At 50.2% G+C, this 21,573-nt stretch overlaps 5 protein-coding genes across 5 annotated transcripts; 4 read left to right on the top strand and 1 right to left on the bottom strand.

Moving 5' to 3' along the window:
• Nucleotides 1-2,847: 2,847 nt before the first annotated feature.
• On the top strand, nt 2,848-4,180 carry COL26b_013437 (uncharacterized protein; the record flags this gene model as incomplete). The annotated part of the gene is made up of 6 exons (XM_053186052.1): nt 2,848-2,943; nt 3,029-3,081; nt 3,124-3,264; nt 3,322-3,388; nt 3,446-3,486; nt 3,541-4,180. 6 exons carry the CDS (start codon nt 2,848-2,850, stop codon nt 4,178-4,180), a joined length of 1,038 nt encoding a protein of 345 aa, XP_053030005.1.
• Nucleotides 4,181-10,800: 6,620 nt separating this feature from the next.
• COL26b_013436 (uncharacterized protein) lies at nt 10,801-11,655 on the bottom strand (the record flags this gene model as incomplete). Its single annotated transcript, XM_053186051.1, has 1 exon — nt 10,801-11,655. One exon carries the CDS (start codon nt 11,653-11,655, stop codon nt 10,801-10,803), a length of 855 nt encoding a protein of 284 aa, XP_053030004.1.
• A 3,791-nt stretch (nt 11,656-15,446) lies between these two features.
• Nucleotides 15,447-16,665, top strand: COL26b_013435 (uncharacterized protein; the record flags this gene model as incomplete). Its single annotated transcript, XM_053186050.1, has 2 exons — nt 15,447-15,490; nt 15,615-16,665. The coding sequence occupies 2 exons, from the start codon at nt 15,447-15,449 to the stop codon at nt 16,663-16,665; spliced, it is 1,095 nt and encodes a 364-aa protein (XP_053030003.1).
• A 786-nt stretch (nt 16,666-17,451) lies between these two features.
• On the top strand, nt 17,452-17,861 carry COL26b_013434 (uncharacterized protein; the record flags this gene model as incomplete). Its single annotated transcript, XM_053186049.1, has 2 exons — nt 17,452-17,532; nt 17,607-17,861. 2 exons carry the CDS (start codon nt 17,452-17,454, stop codon nt 17,859-17,861), a joined length of 336 nt encoding a protein of 111 aa, XP_053030002.1.
• Nucleotides 17,862-19,064: 1,203 nt separating this feature from the next.
• On the top strand, nt 19,065-20,956 carry COL26b_013433 (uncharacterized protein; the record flags this gene model as incomplete). The annotated part of the gene is made up of 7 exons (XM_053186048.1): nt 19,065-19,101; nt 19,150-19,281; nt 19,339-19,367; nt 19,507-19,611; nt 19,638-19,786; nt 19,843-19,969; nt 20,024-20,956. 7 exons carry the CDS (start codon nt 19,065-19,067, stop codon nt 20,954-20,956), a joined length of 1,512 nt encoding a protein of 503 aa, XP_053030001.1.
• Between the last annotated feature and the right edge of the window lie 617 nt (nt 20,957-21,573).

Below are 21,573 nucleotides of genomic sequence, written 5' to 3'. Positions count from 1 at the left end.
CCGAGGACTTCACATCAACTATTCAACATGCGGAGGTGCTACCCGTGTCAGTCCTCTGCAGGTTCATGCGATGCACGAAACCTTCTTGGTCTACAGGACAAATACCGTGGATAGTACCAAACGAGCGGACCGCGGGGACACATCCGAAGGACGCGACGGATGAGTTCTACGGGCTGGCCGGGTCTCAGTATCCGACATTGACAGTTGTTGCTGCCCGCGTTGTCGTAACATAGATGCGAGCGGGCGCTAGATGTAGTTGGTGAGACACGACAACATTCAAAGACCGAACGTCCAGAATTCAGCCGTTTGGAGCTACGCTGAAACATCTACAGCTCTTATCGTCCGGCGCTTGGCGGAGACACACGATCTCAACAGGGCGCCATGACTCGGCTTGACAGGAACAGATACATTGTATGGGCGTCTTTGGGGACGAAGTATCTCCTACTGTGATAGGCCTAGTTAGTACACTCTGATACGTGGCAGGAATAATGCGAATTGAACATGCCACGTAGACAAGCGAGATTCGAAGGGGGAGTTTGCTTTGCGTACAGTCAGGACAAACATGCGGCTGGCCATTCACTTGATCCCATGTCCACGGCACACGGCGCAGCTTTAACTACGTTTTGTGCGGAAGGATAGCATACATGAATTAGGGGTAAGGGTCATGGCCAAATGTCTGTTTGCGAGCTGAATACGAGAGGTGCTACAACAAACCCGATCTGGACCTGCATCCAAAGGGTGACACAGCATGCGATGGCTTCTACAAGCTGACTCTTACTGGACAGGTTTCAATCGTGCCCGTTGACCGCCAGAGACTGCAAGAACACACCGCTGAGAGATATACTTCGCCTCGGCCATGGCATCTTATTGAAACCCTTCAAAAGGAACGAGCCAACTTTCTTACATCTATTGTATCCTGGCAGGCCCTCGACATTGGCTTTCACGCTCACTACATTCCAAGAGGACGCCCCCGAGCATGCGCCTACCGACTTTCAACTTCCTCTCTCTCGTGATCTTGGCCGAAACATTTAGCCTCGGAAGATCATGCGCAACTCCCCCGACGAGTAGCAACGAGACCTATCCTCGGTTCTCCTACGGGGAGGATGTTGTCCCAGACCATGCAACCGCCGCCTACACGATGAATCACATCTCGCTACTGGTCAACGATCTCGAAGTCAGTCTCGACTTCTACACTCGTATTCTTGGCATGCGAGTCATTCACCATATCGAGGCGACTGAATGGTTTGGCATCGTCTATCTCGGCTACAGCCATGGCGGCAGAAACGGAACCGGATGGCAACCGAGTTCGGAACTCTACCGGCAACGAAGTAACATCGAAGGTCTCATCGAATTAGTGTATCGAAGCAATCAAGCTGGCAGGCGAGAACCGGGTGGGACTCTCTCGCATTTGGGCTTTGTTGTCCCTGATGTTGCCGCGACGCAAAAGAGAATGAAGGATAATAATGTGACGATTATACGCAAAGCTGGAGAGTTGCCACAAACCCTTCCAAAACCCCGTGCCCGAGCATTCGGGTTGTTGAACCTGACGAAGGTAGAGAATGACGCAATTCTTAAGGCTATGCCTCGGCATTTGATGGTGGCGGACCCGGATGGCAATATTGTTGAGTTCCAGCCCCAGATTTAGGACCAGTCAGATTGTTCTCATATCCTATAAGAACCTTCACTATACAACAGGCTTGTTGGAAGAATATCTCATAGGGTTAGTATGCCGACGTGGCGGGTGATCTCACGTATACTGGAAGGAAAGAGAGTTGACTATGACAGCGTGCCAAGTGTTCCATCCCACAAGAGGTTTGATAGTTTGTGAGGAACAACATATGCCAACGTGATGTTTTTGAATGATTTCTTCATTGTCGAGAAACTGCGGGGCATCGTCGCAGCAACTGGTCTCTCACCGGACCCCTTAACACGTCCTGCTGAGGTTTTCCAGGCCAACAATTAACTCTATTGCTTCAAACAACAAGCCGCTCCAGCCGACATGCCACGGGAAAACAACCAGGCGGTGAATCCAGTCACTATCGGAGGTATTCACCCGATCATGGAAGCGTTCTCCATCTATGATTATTTCGCCGCATACGGAACAAGCTCTTGTCTTTGCACTAAGTGTGGCACTTGGTCGGCAGCAGAAGGCGAAGGATGGACCGGCCGTGCTTTAGCGACTGGCTCATGGAGCTTTGCGGGTTAAGATTCGGTCTCGACTGACCAGGGATAGAGGAAATAATGTGATGGCTTGAACACTTTTAGGTTGGTGGGATAACTCCACGGCTGTTTATGGAGGTGGTCTCAAGCGGACTGTGCAGGGCGGCCGGAGGGGCCGGCTGCAGGGCGGTGTCCCCCGGAGGCTGTGAGGCCGTCGCAGGAGGGCTGCAGAGGAGAGGGGTGAAGAGTTTTCAGCTCATAAGGATATTGGTGGTATGGCTCCTAATTTACTAATAGAAGATGCCAAGCAAAGTTAGGCGAGAGGTTGGTTCTGTGCTCGGTTGTCATTTATCCGCCAGAATCAGCTGATAAGTCGCTCCTCGACAAGACCCCCTTGCAAATTGCCCCAAATGTGGTCGTTCGCTGCGGGCCGCTGTGCCTCAACTCTTCCGAAACCAGTCTAGAAGCCGTTGTAGAGTTGACTGGCGAAGTGCGTTATTCGTCCGGGGAGACCGGCCTCGCACTCGAAACCTTGGCCGATCCACCCGTATGCAAGTGCACATGCAGGCAGAACCAACAGACAACCAGAGATCATTAGAAAAGTGAGGGGAAGCCCACGTCCAGGTTTACAACGTTTGATATTTTCTCTCATCTCATAAACCAAAAGAATATTCAACAGTGACCGTGATGTTGGCGACTGCAAACCCAGCCGCGCCCCCAACTGGCTCGCCGCCGCCAGCCAACACCGCTGGCGTGGAACGCGCTGAAGGACCGATCACCATTGTGAGTTTTCAGTATTTCTATAGAAAGGCCGGGGACGTATCGGCAGCCCAGGCGGCGAACCTGTGCTGATCACAGCTCATGGCAGGACCCCGCCCTTGAGGAAGGACCCGAAACTCAGTCCGAAGCGGAGACCGGAAGGTTAGTCCGACATAAACTGGTGTAGCTGAAGACACTGACCAGCTCTAGCATCTTTTCGTCTTCAACTGCTTCCTTGAGCGAAAGCATCTACGAGTACCGTCGCATCCAAGGTCGAACGTATACCCAGAAGGTTGACTACTGGGGACCAAATGACGAGAGACAGAATGAAGGTCTTGAGATCAAGTAAGAAGGCTTTCTGGTCTTATTGATATTACCCACAAACCCTAACCTTCGACACAGTCATTGGATTATGACCTTGTTCCTCGGGGACAGGCTCTTCCTGTCTCCAATCGGTGACAATCCGCAGGTGAGCGGCCTTCTAATGAATGATTTGTATAGATCACAGGGCTCACGCTGTTCATAGAGGGTTCTTGACCTTGGTACTGGGACCGGGATTTGGGCTATGTGAGTTTCTGGATGCTTGCGCGCTAAACGTGAAAATGTGTTTAACGAGAGCAGCGATTTCGCCGATGAATTCCCCTCCGCCGAGGTTTTCGGGGTTGACGTATCGCCCATCCAGCCTAAATGGGTCCCTACCAACTGCAAGTTCCAGATCGACGATATCGAGCAGCCGTGGACGTGGCCTGATAACCATTTTCACTTTATTCACATTCGCAACCTTGAAGGTTGCGTATCTAACTGGACGGATCTTTATAAACAGGCCTTTGAATGCATGGCACCTGGTGGCTATATTGAGGTCAAAGAGCATGATATTGAGCTCCGATCGCAGATCCAGGAGCTGGACGATGAGCATGCCTTTAAGTCCTTTTCCGGAAACCTTCTTGAAGCTTGTGGCCGGCTCGGGAAAGTGGGCCTTCAGTGTCGTGATCATGGCATAGCTAAAAGCCTTAAAGCGGCAGGATTTGTTGATATCGTCGAAAGGAAGTGGCCAATTCCTGTTGGGGCCTGGGCCAATGACCTCGTCTTGAAGCAAGTTGGCTCAGGTGCACTGGAATTTCTTGATAAATCCGTCGAGGGGTTTGGAATATTCCTTTTGAAAGAAGTCATGGGCTGGGAAATGGCTGAGATCTTGGTTTTAAGCAGCGAGTTCCGCAAGGCTCTTAAGAACTTCAGGACGCAACCGGTCTTCGACCTGTAGGTGTACTTCTCGAACCACCTGGGCTTTGGGCTAACATCAATCAGACACATCGTGTACGCACGTAAGCCGGAAACCCGCATAGAGACGGCGTAGGAGACTTCTGCTCTTGCAGATTGTACCTATACTCTCCATGAGTTACATGCTCTGTTCAGATCATTTCATTCACTTGCTATTCCATGGCTTACTCATATTCGTTACGACGAGTCCATGTCACCAAGCTATATTAGTTGGCCCAGGCAAATACTTAAGATGAACACATTTATGCTCTCGTTAAGCTCTTTAACCCCTTTTCGTTGTCACTTGCACCCAGGTCGACACCGTCGAGACCACGTGCGGCTCTCAGCAAAGAAACGCAGAGATGCTCGTCTATTTCACGCATGTCGGCGATATTTCCTCGCTCTATTCGTTGAGAACTTGAAGCGTATGTCAAAACCACGTCAAACGAAATTCGAGGGCTCGGACGGCTAGCAGCCCACACAAGCCAAATCAGAAGCCGACCGTCGACGCGCCTTCAAAGGCCGACCCCGCTCCACCCTGAGAAAACCTCTCAGCCGCCATCTAACTCGATAGTGAGGCACACACCTTGTTCACGGCAAGCGCTTAATCTTCGCCTCTTCTACATTGGCCACTCTCGTCTTGATGCCTCGCGCTGCTGTCGGGTTGCTTGCACCAAGAGCGTGCCCGGATCGGCGAGCGCGTAACCTCTCACAAGTGTTGGGGTTTGTAAAGAGATGCGCACGGTTCCTTACCCTTTCGCACCTTTTCGGGTTCCTTAACACATCGTCGTATTCTAGAGCCCAGGTGACAAGGGTCGCGGCAGCGTCGTGCCAGGACGCAGGAGGCGGTTCAGCATGTAGGCCTTGAAGAATGAAGGCGAAGACCTGCCAAATAGCTGTGTCGTGGAGCCTGTTCTCGTCATCGTCTAGAACATCCAAGTTAGGCACGCCTACAGAATGGTATACGCTGGTGGGATCATCCGGAATGTAGAGGAAGTCAAATGCCTCTCCTATGCACACATATCCATAGTGGACGCCTTTGCGGGTCGGTGACCTCGAGGCCGACGTTGCAGCGCCGGTATAATCCCTCTCGATGGACATTTGCTCTATAGCTTCGAATAAGGTACGGCGTCCAACTTCGATTTAGAGGGGGTTCAAGTTATTTTTGGTTACTTATGCCTGGCACGACCTCGGGGCTTGTATTTTGACGTTACTGCACATTCACGGATTACTTGATAATGTGCGGCGCCTAACGTTTGCCAACAATCATGTTCTTCCTTCTATTGCTGGAGTTGGAGTAGAAAAAGCAGGCTGGGCTCAGTCGAGTGTCATGACACTTGTTCCAACCTCCACTTCATTTTACTCGCCTTGGCATTCAAGACTTTCCTAACCGATTTGACAAAGCGCAAGGCAGGCTGTAAAGCACCGCATCCGTATTGGAAGATGGGTGGTCAGCTTCCCACCTCCTGAACTGTCCAGCACCCACAGTACTGCCAAACGTTTCTTGAAACTACGCCTTTTGCCTGATTTCTCCCCCTATTGCGTGCATTTGCCGATCACACTGGATGAACCAAAGAAAGCCCTTGCTGGGCTTCAGCTGGGGAGAAGTTCATTCCGTGAAAGATTAACCCCGACATTATATGGCCCATTGCTAGACCGTCCGTAATATCATTTTTGACACTGTATCATTATCGTATTTTACGAGAAAATGGCCTGATTTTCAAATTTTGCAAGCTTAGTGGCGCAAGAAATGTTCAGTCAGTACATACGATATAGGTTTGTGTTTTCGCGTGAGACAGACAAGTTGACGAGAGCGTTGACACACTGGCAATGCAGTGCGACGAGAAAGGTCTCAATTCTCATTTCCGTCCATGGTGTGACAGAGCAGGCTGCGCAGGATACCTACCCCGGGGCCGAGCTTTCACGGAAGACTGCATGTCAGCATAAGCAGCATGCATGCAGCCAGCCACCTCATCGGCAAGCCTCTTCCAATTTCATAAGAAGTCTACTCATCGTCAAGATGATAATCAATCCAGAACACGTTCTGTCTATTTTGTTCAGTATCAATTCCCACGTCAACACTTAATCCCAGTATACTCATTCGTTAAAATGATTCGCAACTTTGGAAAAAGTAATGTCCGGACTGGTTTTGAGGAGCCCTTGATAGACAAGTCAGCTTTCTTTGTCGAAGACGAAAGTCATGAGCTATCTAACTTGGGCATGTCAAAGCATCAAGGAGCAAGCTCTGATGCTGAACAGCCGATAACATCCACGTCATGGACGCCAAATCAGCCTGTCATGATTCCGAGCGAGATGGATCAAGGAGAATCTCAGACGAAGGCCAAATGTCACAGAACGCCAGAGAAGCCATCAATAGTAAGACTGCGGACATCGGAGGTTCTCAATCTCGCTGGCGCGGCGACTCTCATGATCGGCATTCTTTCGATTCTACTTTACGCCGACGGCAGACCGACAACAGACCTTATGTGGCTGTCACCCCTAAATATCAACTCTGTCCTCGCAGTCCTCTCTACAGTTTATAGAGCACTCCTAGTGGGCGTCAGTTTCGAAATCATATCACAATTCAAGTGGATATGGTTTTGGTCGAAGCGCTCTCCGACACGTTCTCTTCACCACATCAACGCCTTTGACGACGCGAGCCGCGGGACTTTGGGTGCTATGAAGCTGATCCCGCTAGTCGCTCTACGCGATCTTACTTGCTTACCACCGCTCATTATCATTATCTTCTCTTTTGCTATCGGGCCTTTCGTCCAGCAGGGAGTGGGCATCGCGCGGAGAATAGACATTGTGCCTCCAGAAACAGCTGCGTGGATACCCATTTCTCGGAGGGTGGAAGCGCCGGGCGATGGCGATGTGGATGTCGACATCTCGGGTAAGGCGCACTTCAAAGCCAGCATACGGGGAATGATCTACTCAGCCCTCGGAAATCCCCAGAGCAACGACGGGAGGATTGAGGCAATATGCGATACTGGGCGATGCATATTTGTGCCCCGATTTCAGCGAGATCGTAAAGAAGCCACGCACGCGTCGGTTGGTATCTGCGGGGGGTGCCATGATCTCACCCACTTGGTAACTGAACTCAGCGATTCTTCCTTCCAATTGCCGAATGGCCTCTCAGTCAACGGCGCGGGCGATCCCAACGCTTTCATTGTCAAAACCGACAACGACACTTCATGGGCAAGAAATAGTACTGGAACCCAACTTCCACAATATTGGGCTGCGATGACCAATTTCACATTCACGTCAAGAACTATGGGAACAAATTCCAACCACACGACAGGCCAGCTTGCCGAATCAATTTTGCCGCACGTCTTTGCGGGAACATGCTCTCTGTGGCCGTGCCTGCAGTATTTCGGAGCAGACGTCTTCAACGACACACTGCGCGAGGACGCACTTCATCAAACACCCATGTATCCAGACGCAATCAGCTACTCGGAAAGGGAAAATAACATATCTTTAGGGGGGCCAGTTGATGCATTGCCAGCTTCTTGGGATCTCACCGCCGTGCAGGCCCCATGTCGAGTGAACAATGCACTTTATGGGTACGAAGATATCGAAACCACCACCGTTCTTGGTCGGATGAGCCTACTGGCTAGCGACTCAGAAGTCCGCATTCTGTCACCTCCGAGCGCACCGGAGCATGCCATCGAAGCCGTACCGAAGCCTTGCGTATTTAGAATGGACGCCGCCTTCAGGTCCACTCTGGCCTCTTTCCTGAATGACGAAATTTTCAACGGCAGTTGTAGGAGGGAAAACTCAAGATCTGGGACTTCAGTGCTTGACTGTGGCAGAAAATGGTGGCTAGAATTGCTATGGGAGAGTGGGAGGTCAAGCAAAGTAAGTATCGACAAGCGAATAACGGACTTCGCAGCCTGGATAACAACTGAATTCCGATCCAGTCTTTCAGGGCTCGGAAGTGGAGAACTCTACAGATTCCACGGTCGAGGACTTGAGGAGGTTACATATATCACAGTCCGATGGCGCTGGCTACTTTTTCCGTCATCTATGTTGATGGCCGAACTCATTATTCTGGGTTGGGCCATCGCTCGCACGCACAAGAACCGGAACCGGGAAATGGTATGGAAAAGCAACCCTTTACCACTCCTTTACTACGCAAACTACTTCATCACCTCAGAGGGGCAATCTCTTGGGCATGAAAAGATACCTCCCATCATGAAATCCAACGAAGGACGTTTGATGGCAGCAAATGACATGGAGCAGTCTGCTAAGCAGATCTCGGTAAAGCTTCTAAGAGGAGGATCACAGGACTCGGCTTTGAAGGATATGGCTCTCTGGATTCCCAAGCTCAATCGAAGCCACTCACTTGTCAGCCATGAACCTGAACAAGAGACTGGAAGGTCTAGAGAAGCCAAGGGCTAGGCGAGTATTCGACAGATTAGAACGGTTTTTTATAATCATACAGGTAACCTTTAGGCCAATAGGGCTACTAGATATGCCACGATCTTTCCTCAGAGTATATTTGAAGGGATGGACGATGTTATCGAAGTGGGATAGGATTTGCTAATGGTACGAGACAGCGGCTAAAAGGAAACGTAGAAGACCAAAAAAAGATTGAAGACACCTTCAACAGGCTCTTGTCGAACTGCCAGTCGAAAGCCGGTTTGGCTAGCTTGTCCACATATTTTTTTAAAGTCTTGAGACCTAGCAGAAGTTGTATGAAAATGAACCTTACGACGTCTGTCTACCTAGCATTGTAAAATTCAAATTTGGTTCCTACATCATAATGCCAACTTCGCTTTTCAATGCGAAAAGAAATCTTAACACAGATGCAGCCGTTCAATTTCGAGAGAGATCTGGCTGCAATTTGTCACAATTCTGCATCAGGGCCCGAAGTTCTGTAGGCGGGCTTGTCTCTGACGCCTCGACGATCTGGAGCTTCATCCATCTATTTTGTCTCCAAAACCACTGTGCAGAGAGAGCTTCGACCATAAGAATGAGACCAGCCGCAACTCCGATGCCGATAGCAGCAGGCTTGAAAGCCCATTTGTTGCTATCATTGGGATCGGAATCAGCCGTTGTAGCCGTACAAACTGACTCCTCTGTGGCTATCCTTGCAGCGCCGTCGGTGTTGCAGCATGACCTGTCGTCTTTTCCACAGCAGAAAGTGGACGTGTTCCAGTCACACGGAGTTAGAAACTCCATGCTGGATACATTAACTCCAGCCTACTTATACATCAGCCTTCAAATTCCCTAGGAGTCTGTTACTTTGAGATACCTCTTCGTTGACACATTCTCGGACACAGGCCTTAGAATTCCAGGTTCTGTCGGTGCAGAGCCCTGTGCGATAGTTTCCTTCGGAATCGATGCAGAGACCACTCTTGTCGCAGACATCCCGCGACTCATTCGGCCCATCCAAGATGCAACAGCTGGAGAATACACCTGACTGTGTAAGTCCAAGTTTGTTACAGGGAACCCATGTTGTGTTGTCGCCAATATCGCCATTTAGTGCATAACATGTGACCTCCTGTCCAGATACGGCGAGGATGAAAAGTGGCGCAAGGAGCAGTCTGAACATTGTGGGTTCTTATCACTTGTTGGAATTGAGTATCCCCATATGAAGATAGCGGGAATTTTTGAGAATGACTGACGGGAAGAAAGAGAATCAGAGCAGAAGCGCAGAAGCTGATTGAGCGTGGAGCTAGATGGTACTTATCATAACTAAACCCCAAAGCCCCTTGCTTGTGCGACCTTACTTGCATGTTCGGTATACCCCTCCTCCTTCTCAGCTCCACGAGCTTTACGGCGTACATAAAATTCAGGCTGAGTCTGACACACAGCACCATCTGCGCATGTCGGAGACTCCACAGGGTGCAGTAACATCAGGCACCAGTCGACTCAATCAGGCTGTGGAAGTGACTTATAGTGCATCATGAAAAGATGATGCAAAATATTAGGAGGCGCAGTCGCATGCCTCTGCCGTCAGGAACGGAGCATTCACCGATCTTCCATGAACATAACGCCAGTCTCTTTGAACTTTTCGTTACATCTTCCATAGATTCTAGCCCAATCCATCGTCAGATAGGACAGTCGGAATCGTGTTGGCGTTGGATGGCTTGGGGCCCTGATCTACTGGACAGACCACAAATGTTGCCACATCTTCCGCGCAGCATTGAGGGCAGACTGGCGCTTGATTTAACGTATTGGATATGCGAAGGAAGGCCTGAGGGCATTGTGCTTCCATTTCATGAGCCTTTCCGTCTTCTATCCTTATACTTTTGCCAAATTCCACAGGCCAGCGTTTTGCGCCGAGAGTAGTAAGGGTTTCGAATAGAGTTTCGCTATCCGGGCGGATAGTAGGCATAGACGACAATAGGGATGACGGGAACGATAGTAGTAGGGACGACAGTGATAGCAGGAATAACAAAATTACTGATATGAAATAAATAATGGGACCTGATATAGTAGCTATCCGCCCGGACTGCAGGATTCTTCGAATAAATCAAGCATGCAGAATGAGGGTTCGTCTCAAATTTGCAACTTCTCATTTGATGGAAGCGGATGAAAGATACAGAATTCCACTAAACACCATATCATGTGAACCTTACAACATGCACTTTGGCTTTTCAGATCCACCGACGTTCTCTATCGCCGTGCCGGAACCACGCCATCTCGTCCATCGACTCTCGCCCACTCCTCCAGTGCGTCAAACAGTCTACCCCATTTTGCGCCAGACCACTTATCCCTTAGCTCTTCCCACTCGGGAAGGCAGCCTCTCATCATCTGCAGCCAGCCGCCGATTATGAAGTCGGCATACATTGGAGTCTTCCGGCCGTCCATGAAGGGACCCTTACTATCATCTGCCGCAGCGGCAAAGCATGGTCCAAGTTTTGTGTCCAGTGCTTCCTCGAAATCTTTAAGAAACTTCTTCCTCACATCCGATCCTCGGGGAATTTCAAATTCTTCCCACTTCGTCTTTCCTGGAAAGCGGTCCATCATGGCTTTCTTGTCGGCTTCTTCGGTCCGTGGGTCGAAAGGCATGTAGCACCCAGCAAGCGGAGCTCCATACTGGGAGAACAAATCATCGGCGAACTTGTTGAAGGCGCGATGAAGTGCTACCGTTCCACTTCCATCTGCGGGGAAGAGCTGTTGGGATGAGGACGTCGACGGAGAAGAAAGATAGGTCTTTTGTACGTGTAGCGCGATGTCGAACGTATCGCCGAGTACTATTTCCTTTTTGTCGGCAGCAGGAGCACGAGGATCGCGGATGATGGGAAGCGTGGGGAAGTCACTCCCGTCTATGTGCTTGCGGTTGGCGGGGAGCTGAAGTGAATTGCGTGTCTCAGCGACGGCGTTGAGGGGCACCCAAGTCGTGCGATAAGGGACTTTAGCGAAGTTGAGAGCGTATCGTGTCTTCCATGGATTTGGAGATCCGGGATACGCAGCTGGATCAAGAATGATGTCGTAGAATGAGATGACGGAGTCAGTAGATGCACTCATGATGGCGACTGATATGCTGGTAGTTTGTTGGGTGTTTGGCGTTTAGTGTAGAGGTCAGGCTGCTCAATATTCACGCAACAGGAGGCTGTGGTTCAACATTGTCGAAAGAAAGGACCCATTAAATATTTTGTGTCCAGGAAATCCTGCCCCTTTTGTTTTTGGGTTTTAGTTTTCGTGATCTGCACCCATGCTGACGGCATAGCGGCGATGAATTATCTTAGACACACGCAAGCGGCTCCATTTGATAGGTTCATCTGCGAAGCCACAAAACACTCCGCATGATGGCTGAGACTCAGGGCGGGGAAGGCCATGTGAAACCTTTGAGCAATTATTGTTGTTGAGAATCAGTAATCTTAATCCTTAATTCCCCAAACGTCTCTCTGCTCTCTCTTGAAAGTACACAGAGAAACCATTGAACGAGTATGTGAAGAACTGAATTGCACTGAAAACTAGCGCGCCTCAGGCCGATCATTCTGGGAGCCCAGTGTGACATTCCAAAAGCAGTTCCGGCATTGATACTACCAAACATGAAGGATGAGCTGAGGGTTGGCGTCCGCACAGCTTGCCGGTTGGTGGAAGAAGTCTTCGAAGAAAAGGCTTGATAGAGTCTCTGTTAGTGTCCAAGATATGAGATTGAGATCTGACGATTGTCGGCATGATGGCGCCAGTGGTTCTGTCTGCATAGATTTACCCCAGTGCGGGCGGTGTCGGTCTCTGCCCAGGGTAGCGCCAGGCAGCTTGATGATCCGTAAATAGCCATGCCGATTGACCCAAAAGAAAAGTCATTCCGAGGCGACCTGCAACTTTGAGAACTTAGTGGAGCCAGTCGAGCTTGCGGGCGGCTATCCGTTGGGCTCGGGCGCTTCGAGGTTTCCCAGGGTGTAGACAACCAACAGACTGAGGGAGATTCTCTACTGGCCAGACCGATGCTCCCAGCCTGGTCCAATCGACTTGAACGAGCAAGTCCCTGTACCTGTACCTTTCTTCCTTCTTTGTGATGACTGCCTCGGGAGAATTATCAAGTATTTGGACATGACTGTAGACGGCCCCAGGCTCATCGCGACATCACCGTTCGAAATGAATCCTCGTCTCCGCCCCTAGTTTCCAGGCTGCATATGACGAGGGACATGAAACAGGCATCTACGGATGATCGCGCCAACGCTTCCCACTGCGAGAAGCAGGCATTTCTGTCCATGGCGATGAGACGTTGGCCCCCAACTTCGTTGGCTGTGCAGGCGAGGCCTCCTTTAAAAAGTCCCCCCTAACCTAATTTGAATCTCATCTTCTTTTGCTCATTTTTTGGTGTCATTTTCGCCACTTCCACCACTGTCGCTTGATTCCGCCCTTCATTTCGAGATCAGTCGTACCACAGCAATCTTGTGTAACGCGGCTCGACACTAATGCCTAATGGATTTCACAGAATCATCGCTTCAAAACTTAACGAATCGCAACACATTCAATCAAAGCCAAATTTACGAATCAGTTCATGGGTGGGTGGCTGCAGGCAGAGACAGAGGAAGCATCGACATTCTGTGGTCGAGCTTGTTGACCATCATTCTTTGCGTCTGGGTATCAACGCACCCAAATGCACTGTCACCCAAAGACAAGTGGTACCATGGACTTTTCGACAAGGTCAATCTGGCCATGATAGGACTGTTGGGTCCTGATTTCTTGTTCGGATTGGCTGTGGGTCAGCTCTCTAGCGCCCGTAGAAGTGTGAAGGTGCGATAAACCGTCATCCAGAGGACTCATGAGGTGAGGGTCTAACTTTTGACCTAGCAATTTCGGAAAGACAAATATTTATGCAATGGAAAGAAATGGACATATACGCAGGCATTTTTTGTCGATATGGGGGGAATCTTCCTCAAAACTCCCGACTTTCCAGGCGGCTTCCCGATAGACGCCGAACAGTTGCACTATCTTGTTAAGAACAGCTTCGTCGAGTTTCCAGACATGGAGTCCATGGACATCGCTGAGCGTAATTCTGTCGATACCCTTTCAAGGTGAGGGCAAGTCGAAACCAGCCGCATTCAAGGCCATTGCTCAACTCACCTCAACTTTGCAGGCTGATCACGCTGTGGCAAGCACTTTGGTTCTTCGTTCAAGAGATGGACCGGATCTCGCAAGGCCTTCCAATTACCGCTTTGGAGTTGACCGCGCTATCATTCACTTTTGCGATGGTGGCTACGTTCATCTGCTGGTACCCAAAGCCTTGCATCCAGTACCCCCGGTACATCGAGACGAAAGTATGCGACGGACACCAATACACTGTCGGTGAAATTCGCAATTATGCACGTGCTCATGTGAGTAGTCTTGTCTCGTCTGAGGATTGAGATGCTGACCAAAAGTAGACCCATCCTAGGCTTCCGGCCTCCTGGCATCGTACGCCAATGGACGATATCACACCTCGCGTCTTCCGAATAGATGCATACTGGTGCTTCTACAAGCGACTTGGTGATTGGATGCATCTGCATCCATATGGCCGTCCCATAAAAACGGAACTCTGGGACAGATTTCCATCCGACTTGTGGCGACCGATGGAGCTCATGTACTATCCTTTAGGGGGTTTCTTCATCGTCGGTTTCAGCGCTTCTTTCATGATTGGGTGGAACTTCCACTTCCCGACATCCACCGAACAGTTGATATGGAGGATCGCAGCTCCATACCACATGTTTTTCTCCCTCTACGGCGCCTTTCATTGGCTTTATGAGGACCAGAAATGGCATCGAACCCAAGAACGAATGCACGCTGCCGGTGATATTCATGGCGCAGACCCTGAAGCACAGCTCCTCGCCAGGCATCAAGAAGATCAAGAGAAGGACTCGCGTCCTTCGCAACGCATCGTCGATCGGTTACGGTCTCTGATTCGGACCCAAGTAAACAATTCTGTCGGTCGAGATCCTTCGATGGCGGTGCCTCTTCTGGTCATCATTCCAAATATTCTGATATCGGCTCTCTACGCTCTTTGCCGACTTTACTTTTACGTGGAAGACTTCGCGTCGCTCCGAGAGCAGCCGAAGGGCATTTATATGACAGGAAATCGATTTTTCCCATTCATTGGTGATAACTGGTAGCAACTAAGTCAGAATATAGATGGACCGGTTTATCGTCGTCACGAATCATATTTTGTTACCTAGTTGAGGATTGCAAGTGGTGGGGGGATCACGCGGAGAACAGGGACCGCTGAAAGCCCCGCGCCAACCGACTCAGGGCGGTAACCTATCAAGGCAATTTTAACAGTTCTTCGTTCTCGTTGAGAGCTGGCGAGACCAAAATGCACGCATGAGTCCCAGTTCCCGTGTTTATTCGGTCGAAGTAAGATTCAGCTCGTATGACCACTGAGTCTTCACCAGACAGTTGAGCTATCGCCTGAGTGCATCGCGGTCAGTGTGATTGATACCCATGGATCTCGGTGAACATTGACAGCTCACCGAAATCTGCTCGGAGGTCACCTAATTGGGTAACTTTAACAGTTCTTCGTGCTTGGTCATCCCGGTGTGTCAAACTGGTGTTAGCGTCCGGGTTTGTAACCTGACGAGCACTCCGAAAATGGGGCAATTTTCTCCGTTGTCCATTGAGAAAAGCGCCGAGCATGTCCCTAGTGACGCAATGCGGTAATCTTGGCCCGTCACTCCACCGTGCTCCTCCACGCCTCCACGCTGCCCCTCATCAGCTCTGTTCATGCTCAACAACACGAGTCGACGATACCTATAAAGCTGGCAGGTCGCGCAGAGCTTGAGCTGAGAGGTGTGTCAGATCCTCAGAGTTTAAAGCACAGCAAAACATTCAAAATGTCTGCCGATAAGAAGTACAACGTTGGAATTATTGGATACGGGTGAGTTAAGCTTCCCTGCGACCGATGATCGCAAATCCTTGCTGCAACACCCTTGCATACTTCCGGAATAGCCTCACTGTGGCGCATTCACCGAGGAGAACCACGTGCTGACTTGCCATCGCAGCCTTTCCGCCAAGGTCTTCCACATCCCTTTCATCAACCTCACTCCTCAGTTCAACCTGCACAGCATCGTGCAGCGCAAGCCTACAGCATCATCATCCGCCCCTAATGACTACCCCACCCTGAAGCACCACACCTCCCTGGAGCCCATGCTCCAGGACCCTGAGGTCGACATCATCAACATCCTTACGCCGCCCAACACCCATTTCAGCTTCTCCAAGCAGGCATTGCAGGCTGGCAAGCATGTTATGGTCGAGAAGCCCTTCGTGCCGACCGTCGCTGAGGCTGAGGAGCTCATCCAGATCGCCAAGGAGAACAACCGTCTCATCTGTGTCTACCAGAACCGTCGCTGGGACAGCGACTTCCTGACCGTTAAAAAGATGATTGATGACGGTGTGTTTGGCCGCGTCTACGAATTCGACACACACTTTGATCGTTACCGTGCTGAAAAGCCTGGCTCCTGGAAGGGAGAGCTGGGCATGGCCGATGGCGGCGGCGCCCTTTACGACCTGGGCTCCCATCTTATCGACCAAGCTTACCATCTATTTGGTCTGCCTGAAACCGTCTACGGCAAGCTTATCAACCAGCGGGAGGGCAAGTTCGACCCCGAGGATCCCGACAGTGTGCACGCCCAGCTCGCATACAAGAACGGCCTCATCGTGAGCGTCCGCATTGGCGTCATGAGCGTCGAGAGCATCCAGCCTCGCTTCTGGGTGCGCGGTACCAAGGCTTCGTTCCACAAGACAGCGCTCGATCCCCAAGAAGACCAGCTCAAGGCGGGCAAGAAGCCCAACGAGCCCGGTTTCGGTGTAGAGGACCCCATCAACGGCGGCAGGTTGCTCATCGTCAAGGAGGGCGGCAAGATTGAGGAGAGGACGAAGTTGACCGTCGAACCGAAGACTTATCTCAAGCTCTTTGAGGCCTTCGCCAAGGCTGTCGAGACCGGAAAGGATGAGGATGTTCCTGTCCCGGCAAGCGAGGCACGCGATGTGCTTCGCATAATTGAAGCTGTGAAGGAGAGTGCGAAGACTGGAAGCGAGGTCCGTCTGTCCTGAAGTATCTCATTCTCAAAGGAATGATGTTTTAAGACACTCGCGTGCCCGAAGATGCTGGCCCGAGGCTAGTCAGTCCTCATTGACGATGGGACTGAGCGTCAAATGCCAGAACGGGGTGGCGTGACGTGCCGAGCCGTCGGAGCCGATGGACGAAGATTAGAGCCCGTTGACGCAATACCGGTGCATGTGAGGTTTCTATGTTGAGGGAAATAGACTTGACCTATTTTATGATGACTTAGCGGCTGCATGCGGCAACATCTGAAAACATTTGCCAAGTATACCCGTTCCGGTCGCAATGTTCCCGTTTAAGAATACACGTCTCCGCATCGTGAGGCCTTGGAATGTCCCAAATGAGCAGTCAATGTCGATCTGCCGTTTATGCGAGATCCAAGACACACAACAATACCATATGCAGTTTTGAGTTTTCTCTTTGCTTGAAACATCGTATTTGGCCACCTAGTCAGAAAAGTGAGAAACATTTTGGTTGAGCTTGCATTTAATCCGGCTGTCTTAGGTGACACCTTGGCAGACGCCCGAGACCTTTTCGCGAATGGGAAATGTCAACAGAAGCCACGAGGTGTGATTTTTGGTCCGTATGACGGAACTTATGTTTTGTCACTGGGTGGGAAAGGGAGCACGAAGGGATGGAATTGATGATTATAAAGAGCTTGGGTGCCACGGGCAGGGAGCAATTATTTCAGCAGAACAATCGACCCAGGTGTCCCAGCAGCCTTCGGTACAGCCAACGAACAAAAAGGGTTTAAAAAGCTTGACACACCAGTCAACATGCGTTTCGCCGGCACATTTGCCTTTGCTTCACTCATCGCCAGTGTCTTCGCCGGCCGATACATCATCATTCTTCGACCTGTAGGTTGACTATTTGTATCCGCCTTGAAAAGGCGCAACAGCACATACAGCATTGCTAATTCCGTCTTCAATAGGAAGCAGACTTGGACAAGTTCCTGGCCAAGCTGGAATCTAAATGGAATATTGTGGTGAACAACAAGTTCACTTTCATCCATGGAGCTGTCATTACTACCAATGACTTTACCACAACCTCTCTGCTCAAATTCCGCGAGGTCCTCAGTGCTGAGGAGGACAAGATCATCGGCATCGACCCGATTCTCACATCTGTCAACCCTGGCGGACCAGAAATCCCCAGCCCAACTGAACCAACTGTCCACATCGACCAATAAGCTATCATCATGCACCGTCTTTCGGCAGATGAATAAGACTTGGCCTACTCAACAATGCTGATAGATTTGAGATGCGAAGAACATGATTTCACTGCCGAGGGAGTGCTGTCTTCACTAGGAGAGAAGAGAACCATTTCTCACGGATTGAAATAAAAGAAGAAGACCCTGCATCCACCTATTCTAGCACGACTGCGTTTCCAATGAGCTATTATGTACTGTACCCTACTGTCGTCATCCCTATTATTTTAGCTGTCGTCGTTCCCATTATTGTCGTCGTGTCAGTCGTCCTTGTCGTCATTCTTACTTCTTTTATCGTCATTACTTTCATTAGAATCGTCTATGCTATCATGACCTTCTCTATCATGCTTCTCGATCGAGGCCATCATAGACGTGAAATGTGCCATCGAGGCACAGGAAGACTGCTCAATAAGGTAAAAGACTTTAATCCACATTATCGGCCCTTCGAGCTGTACCCCACTTACGGAGCGCCACAAAGCAGCCGTTGTACATCAAACGTAGCTGCGCCTCGTGGGACTGATCGACTTGTGATTAAGTTTGACCCGACTGTTCGCGTCAAATGTCCAAGTTAAGCTTAGATCATCCCTATGTGCAATGTGGCGCGACCTTAAGTACGACTCGCTGGGGTGCTTGGAGGAATAATTCCGCACATGGGATGTTGCACAATTCAAGCCACCCTTGACATCGAGCCATGTAGAGTGCAAAGAGATGTCTCACTTGGCTGGGAATGTCTACTCAATTAGCTGACAATTTGGTAAGGAAAATAGTTGCAGGAAGGAAGAATCCTCGGATATTATCTCGCAGCCGTTCGGTAGGGCTGGCGGATTTACGAAAGGAGCGCCAACTTCCCCGCCGAAGCACTCCCGACTTGACCGCCCTCTCCTGACCCTTCCAGGCATACTAGAGTCAAACAGCTGATCGTGAGACACCCAACACTGCCCCGTGCCATCATTTGAACTGCCCACTAAGAATCTCCTGCTCCCCTGTCCGGGACGAATTAGCGGACGCCACACGGCACTAAACGATGCATGTCAGCCTATCCGGCTCCTCACCGTTCTGGGCAGCTAAAAATAGGCATTCTAGGGGTCCATGCTACTGAGCCTACAAGTTGGGAGGTAATCGCACAATTCGTGATACGATATCATTCGCTAGATGTACTGACAACAACAGCTTCTTGTCAACGAGATGGACAGAGCCAACAGAGTTGCCGTGATTGGCATAGGTTAGTCCACGTCTTCGCTCTCTCTCTTCGTCTCGCTAACGACATCAGGATCATTGGGCCTCGTCGCCTTGAAGAACTGTCTAGAAGAGGGCTTCGAGGCGATCGGCTTTGAGAGGAGCTCATACGTTGGTGGCCTCTGGAAGTACACCCCAGATGAAAACAAGACTTCTGTGCTTCCAAGTACGATCCCTAGATTTGCCGTCTTTTATACCAAAGTCCATCAGTAACACGCCATAGCCACTATCGTCAACATTTCTAAAGAGAGGGTATGTCAGTCTGGAGAACAGCGATTCAGGGCTCCCGCTAACCACACTTCAATAGGGGTGTTTTACAGACTTTCCGTTTCCAAAAGGTAAGCGTACAATGATTGATCGACCGCCGTTACTCGTACTCAAAGTTCATCAGAAGTACCAAGTCAATGCTCGGCGAAGCAAGTTGAAGATTACCTCGAAAGCTACGCAGATCACTTTAAGCTACGTCCTTTCATACGTCTCAATACGCAAGTGGGACGTGTGCATCATGACGAAAATACGAAGAAATGGGTCATTGAGATCGATGGCTCCCCCACCGAAATCTTTGACAGGGTCATTATCGCAACAGGCATGAACCAGACGCCCAACTACCCTGAAATTAAGGGTATCCAATCTTTCCCCGGCCGACAGGTGCACTCGAAATCGTTCAAAAGGTTTGTAAGAAAGCCGGCCTGGTGTCTGAGAGCATTTGCCTAACGCAATCTGCCAGACCAGAAGAGTTCAAGGGGAAACGTGTACTCGTTGTTGGTTTTGGGAACAGCGGCGCTGATACGGCGGTATCCCTCATCGGACACGCGAAGAATATTTATATCTCACATAGAGAAGGCGCTTATGTTGTAAGTAAGACCATCAATTTGCTCCAGCTTGCGATCGACTAACAGTTACTCTAGATTCCTCGCGTCAACAAGGGGAGACCTATTGACCACACAATCAACGTCCGCTTCACGAAAGTTCAGGCGTTCTTGGAATACTTCTTTCCCAAGGCGAGCGAGAGCCTTTTCAACAGGGTGGTGAAGGGGCTGCAAGACAATAACTTCAAAATTCGACCGCAGTGGAACCTCTCTCCAGCCCCGTCTTTGAAAATAACCAGTCCGGTGGTGTCAGACGAGATCATTCCCGCGCTGGAACGTGGAGACGTGGAGTCTGTAGCTGGCATTGGTAAAGTTACCGGCGACGAGGTTGAGCTCACTGACGGCAGACTTCTTCAAGTGGATGCCATCGTCTATTGCACTGGATATAAGGCTGACTTCAGCATCCTCGACCCGAAGGATGACCCAGCGAATATGCCAAACCCAGAATGGGTTGCTGCGAAGGGAGCAAGAGGCAAACCACTTCCAAGACTCTACAAGAATGTTCTCTCTGAGAAGCATCCGGATTCTCTTGCCTTTATGGGCTGCGTAGCTTTTGCAACTGGTGCATTTCAGCTTTATGACCTGGCAGCCATGGCAATTGTTCAGATTTGGAAAGGAAGTTCACCGTTGCCCTCCACGGAGGGAATCGCACGTTCTATTGACGGGCAGCATGCATGGACAGTAGCGCTGGCCAAGGAGAGAAATGTCATGCCTGCAGTGGTGAACGGGATTGAGTGGACAGCTTGGGCTGATCGTACTGCTGGAACCGGTGTGGATGAATACTTGGGCTGGGGCTGGAAGGGGTGGAAGTTCTGGCTCCAAGAGCCTAGATTTTGTAGTATGCTGATGGGAGGCATCTACAGTCCACACATGTATCGCTACTTTGACGGAAAACGGAAGAAATGGGATGGAGCTAGAGAAGAGATTGAGAGGCTGAACATCAAAAGATTGGACAAGCCGAAGGATCTGTAGTTCCGAGCCATGACCTTTTTCCTCTTAGACATTTCGGCTTTTAGTCATACCAAACGCAGTCTCTCTACTTTCAAACTGCTGGCATGGTCCTCTTTTAGGATATCCTCAAAACTCAAATCCTTCATTACTTCTCCATTCATGATCCCGCTGACGTAACAGGGGCTTATCAGCTCATACGCTGCTCGTTTGAGACTCTTCCTGAGAACAACCGGGAGCCTGCACCCGAACAAGATTGTGACCAAGTCGCCTTTCTTGACGGACGTCAAACCCCTTCCAATGTACCTACCCTTAGTAGAAAATAGACTAGTTAAACTTCCGTTGGTGACTTCTTCTGTTCGCAACTTGTATTCCTCGCGGCGCCAACAAAGCGCCTCGGGGTCCGTTGCGCCGAGCCTCCGGTACTCATGAAATGCCGACTTGAAGAAGTCTGAATGAAATACCTCAAGCTGCTTGAGACTCTTCCCATTCATCCTCTGATTTACATCATTCTCATGATGGAATGTATTGACCTCATGAAGGAAGCCGACAGCAAGTCGCTTGAGATTCTCTTTTCTGATCAGACGCTCCGACCTATTACCACCGTGCAAGGTGATGTTATCGAAGATCATTGTCTCAAA

This window comes from Colletotrichum chrysophilum (genome assembly GCF_026319265.1).
Source record: "Colletotrichum chrysophilum strain AFK26 chromosome Unknown scaffold_230, whole genome shotgun sequence".
NCBI classification, from domain to species: domain Eukaryota; kingdom Fungi; phylum Ascomycota; class Sordariomycetes; order Glomerellales; family Glomerellaceae; genus Colletotrichum; species Colletotrichum chrysophilum.
Note: the sequence above shows the minus strand (reverse complement) of the source record. Positions and strands in the feature narration are given on the sequence as shown.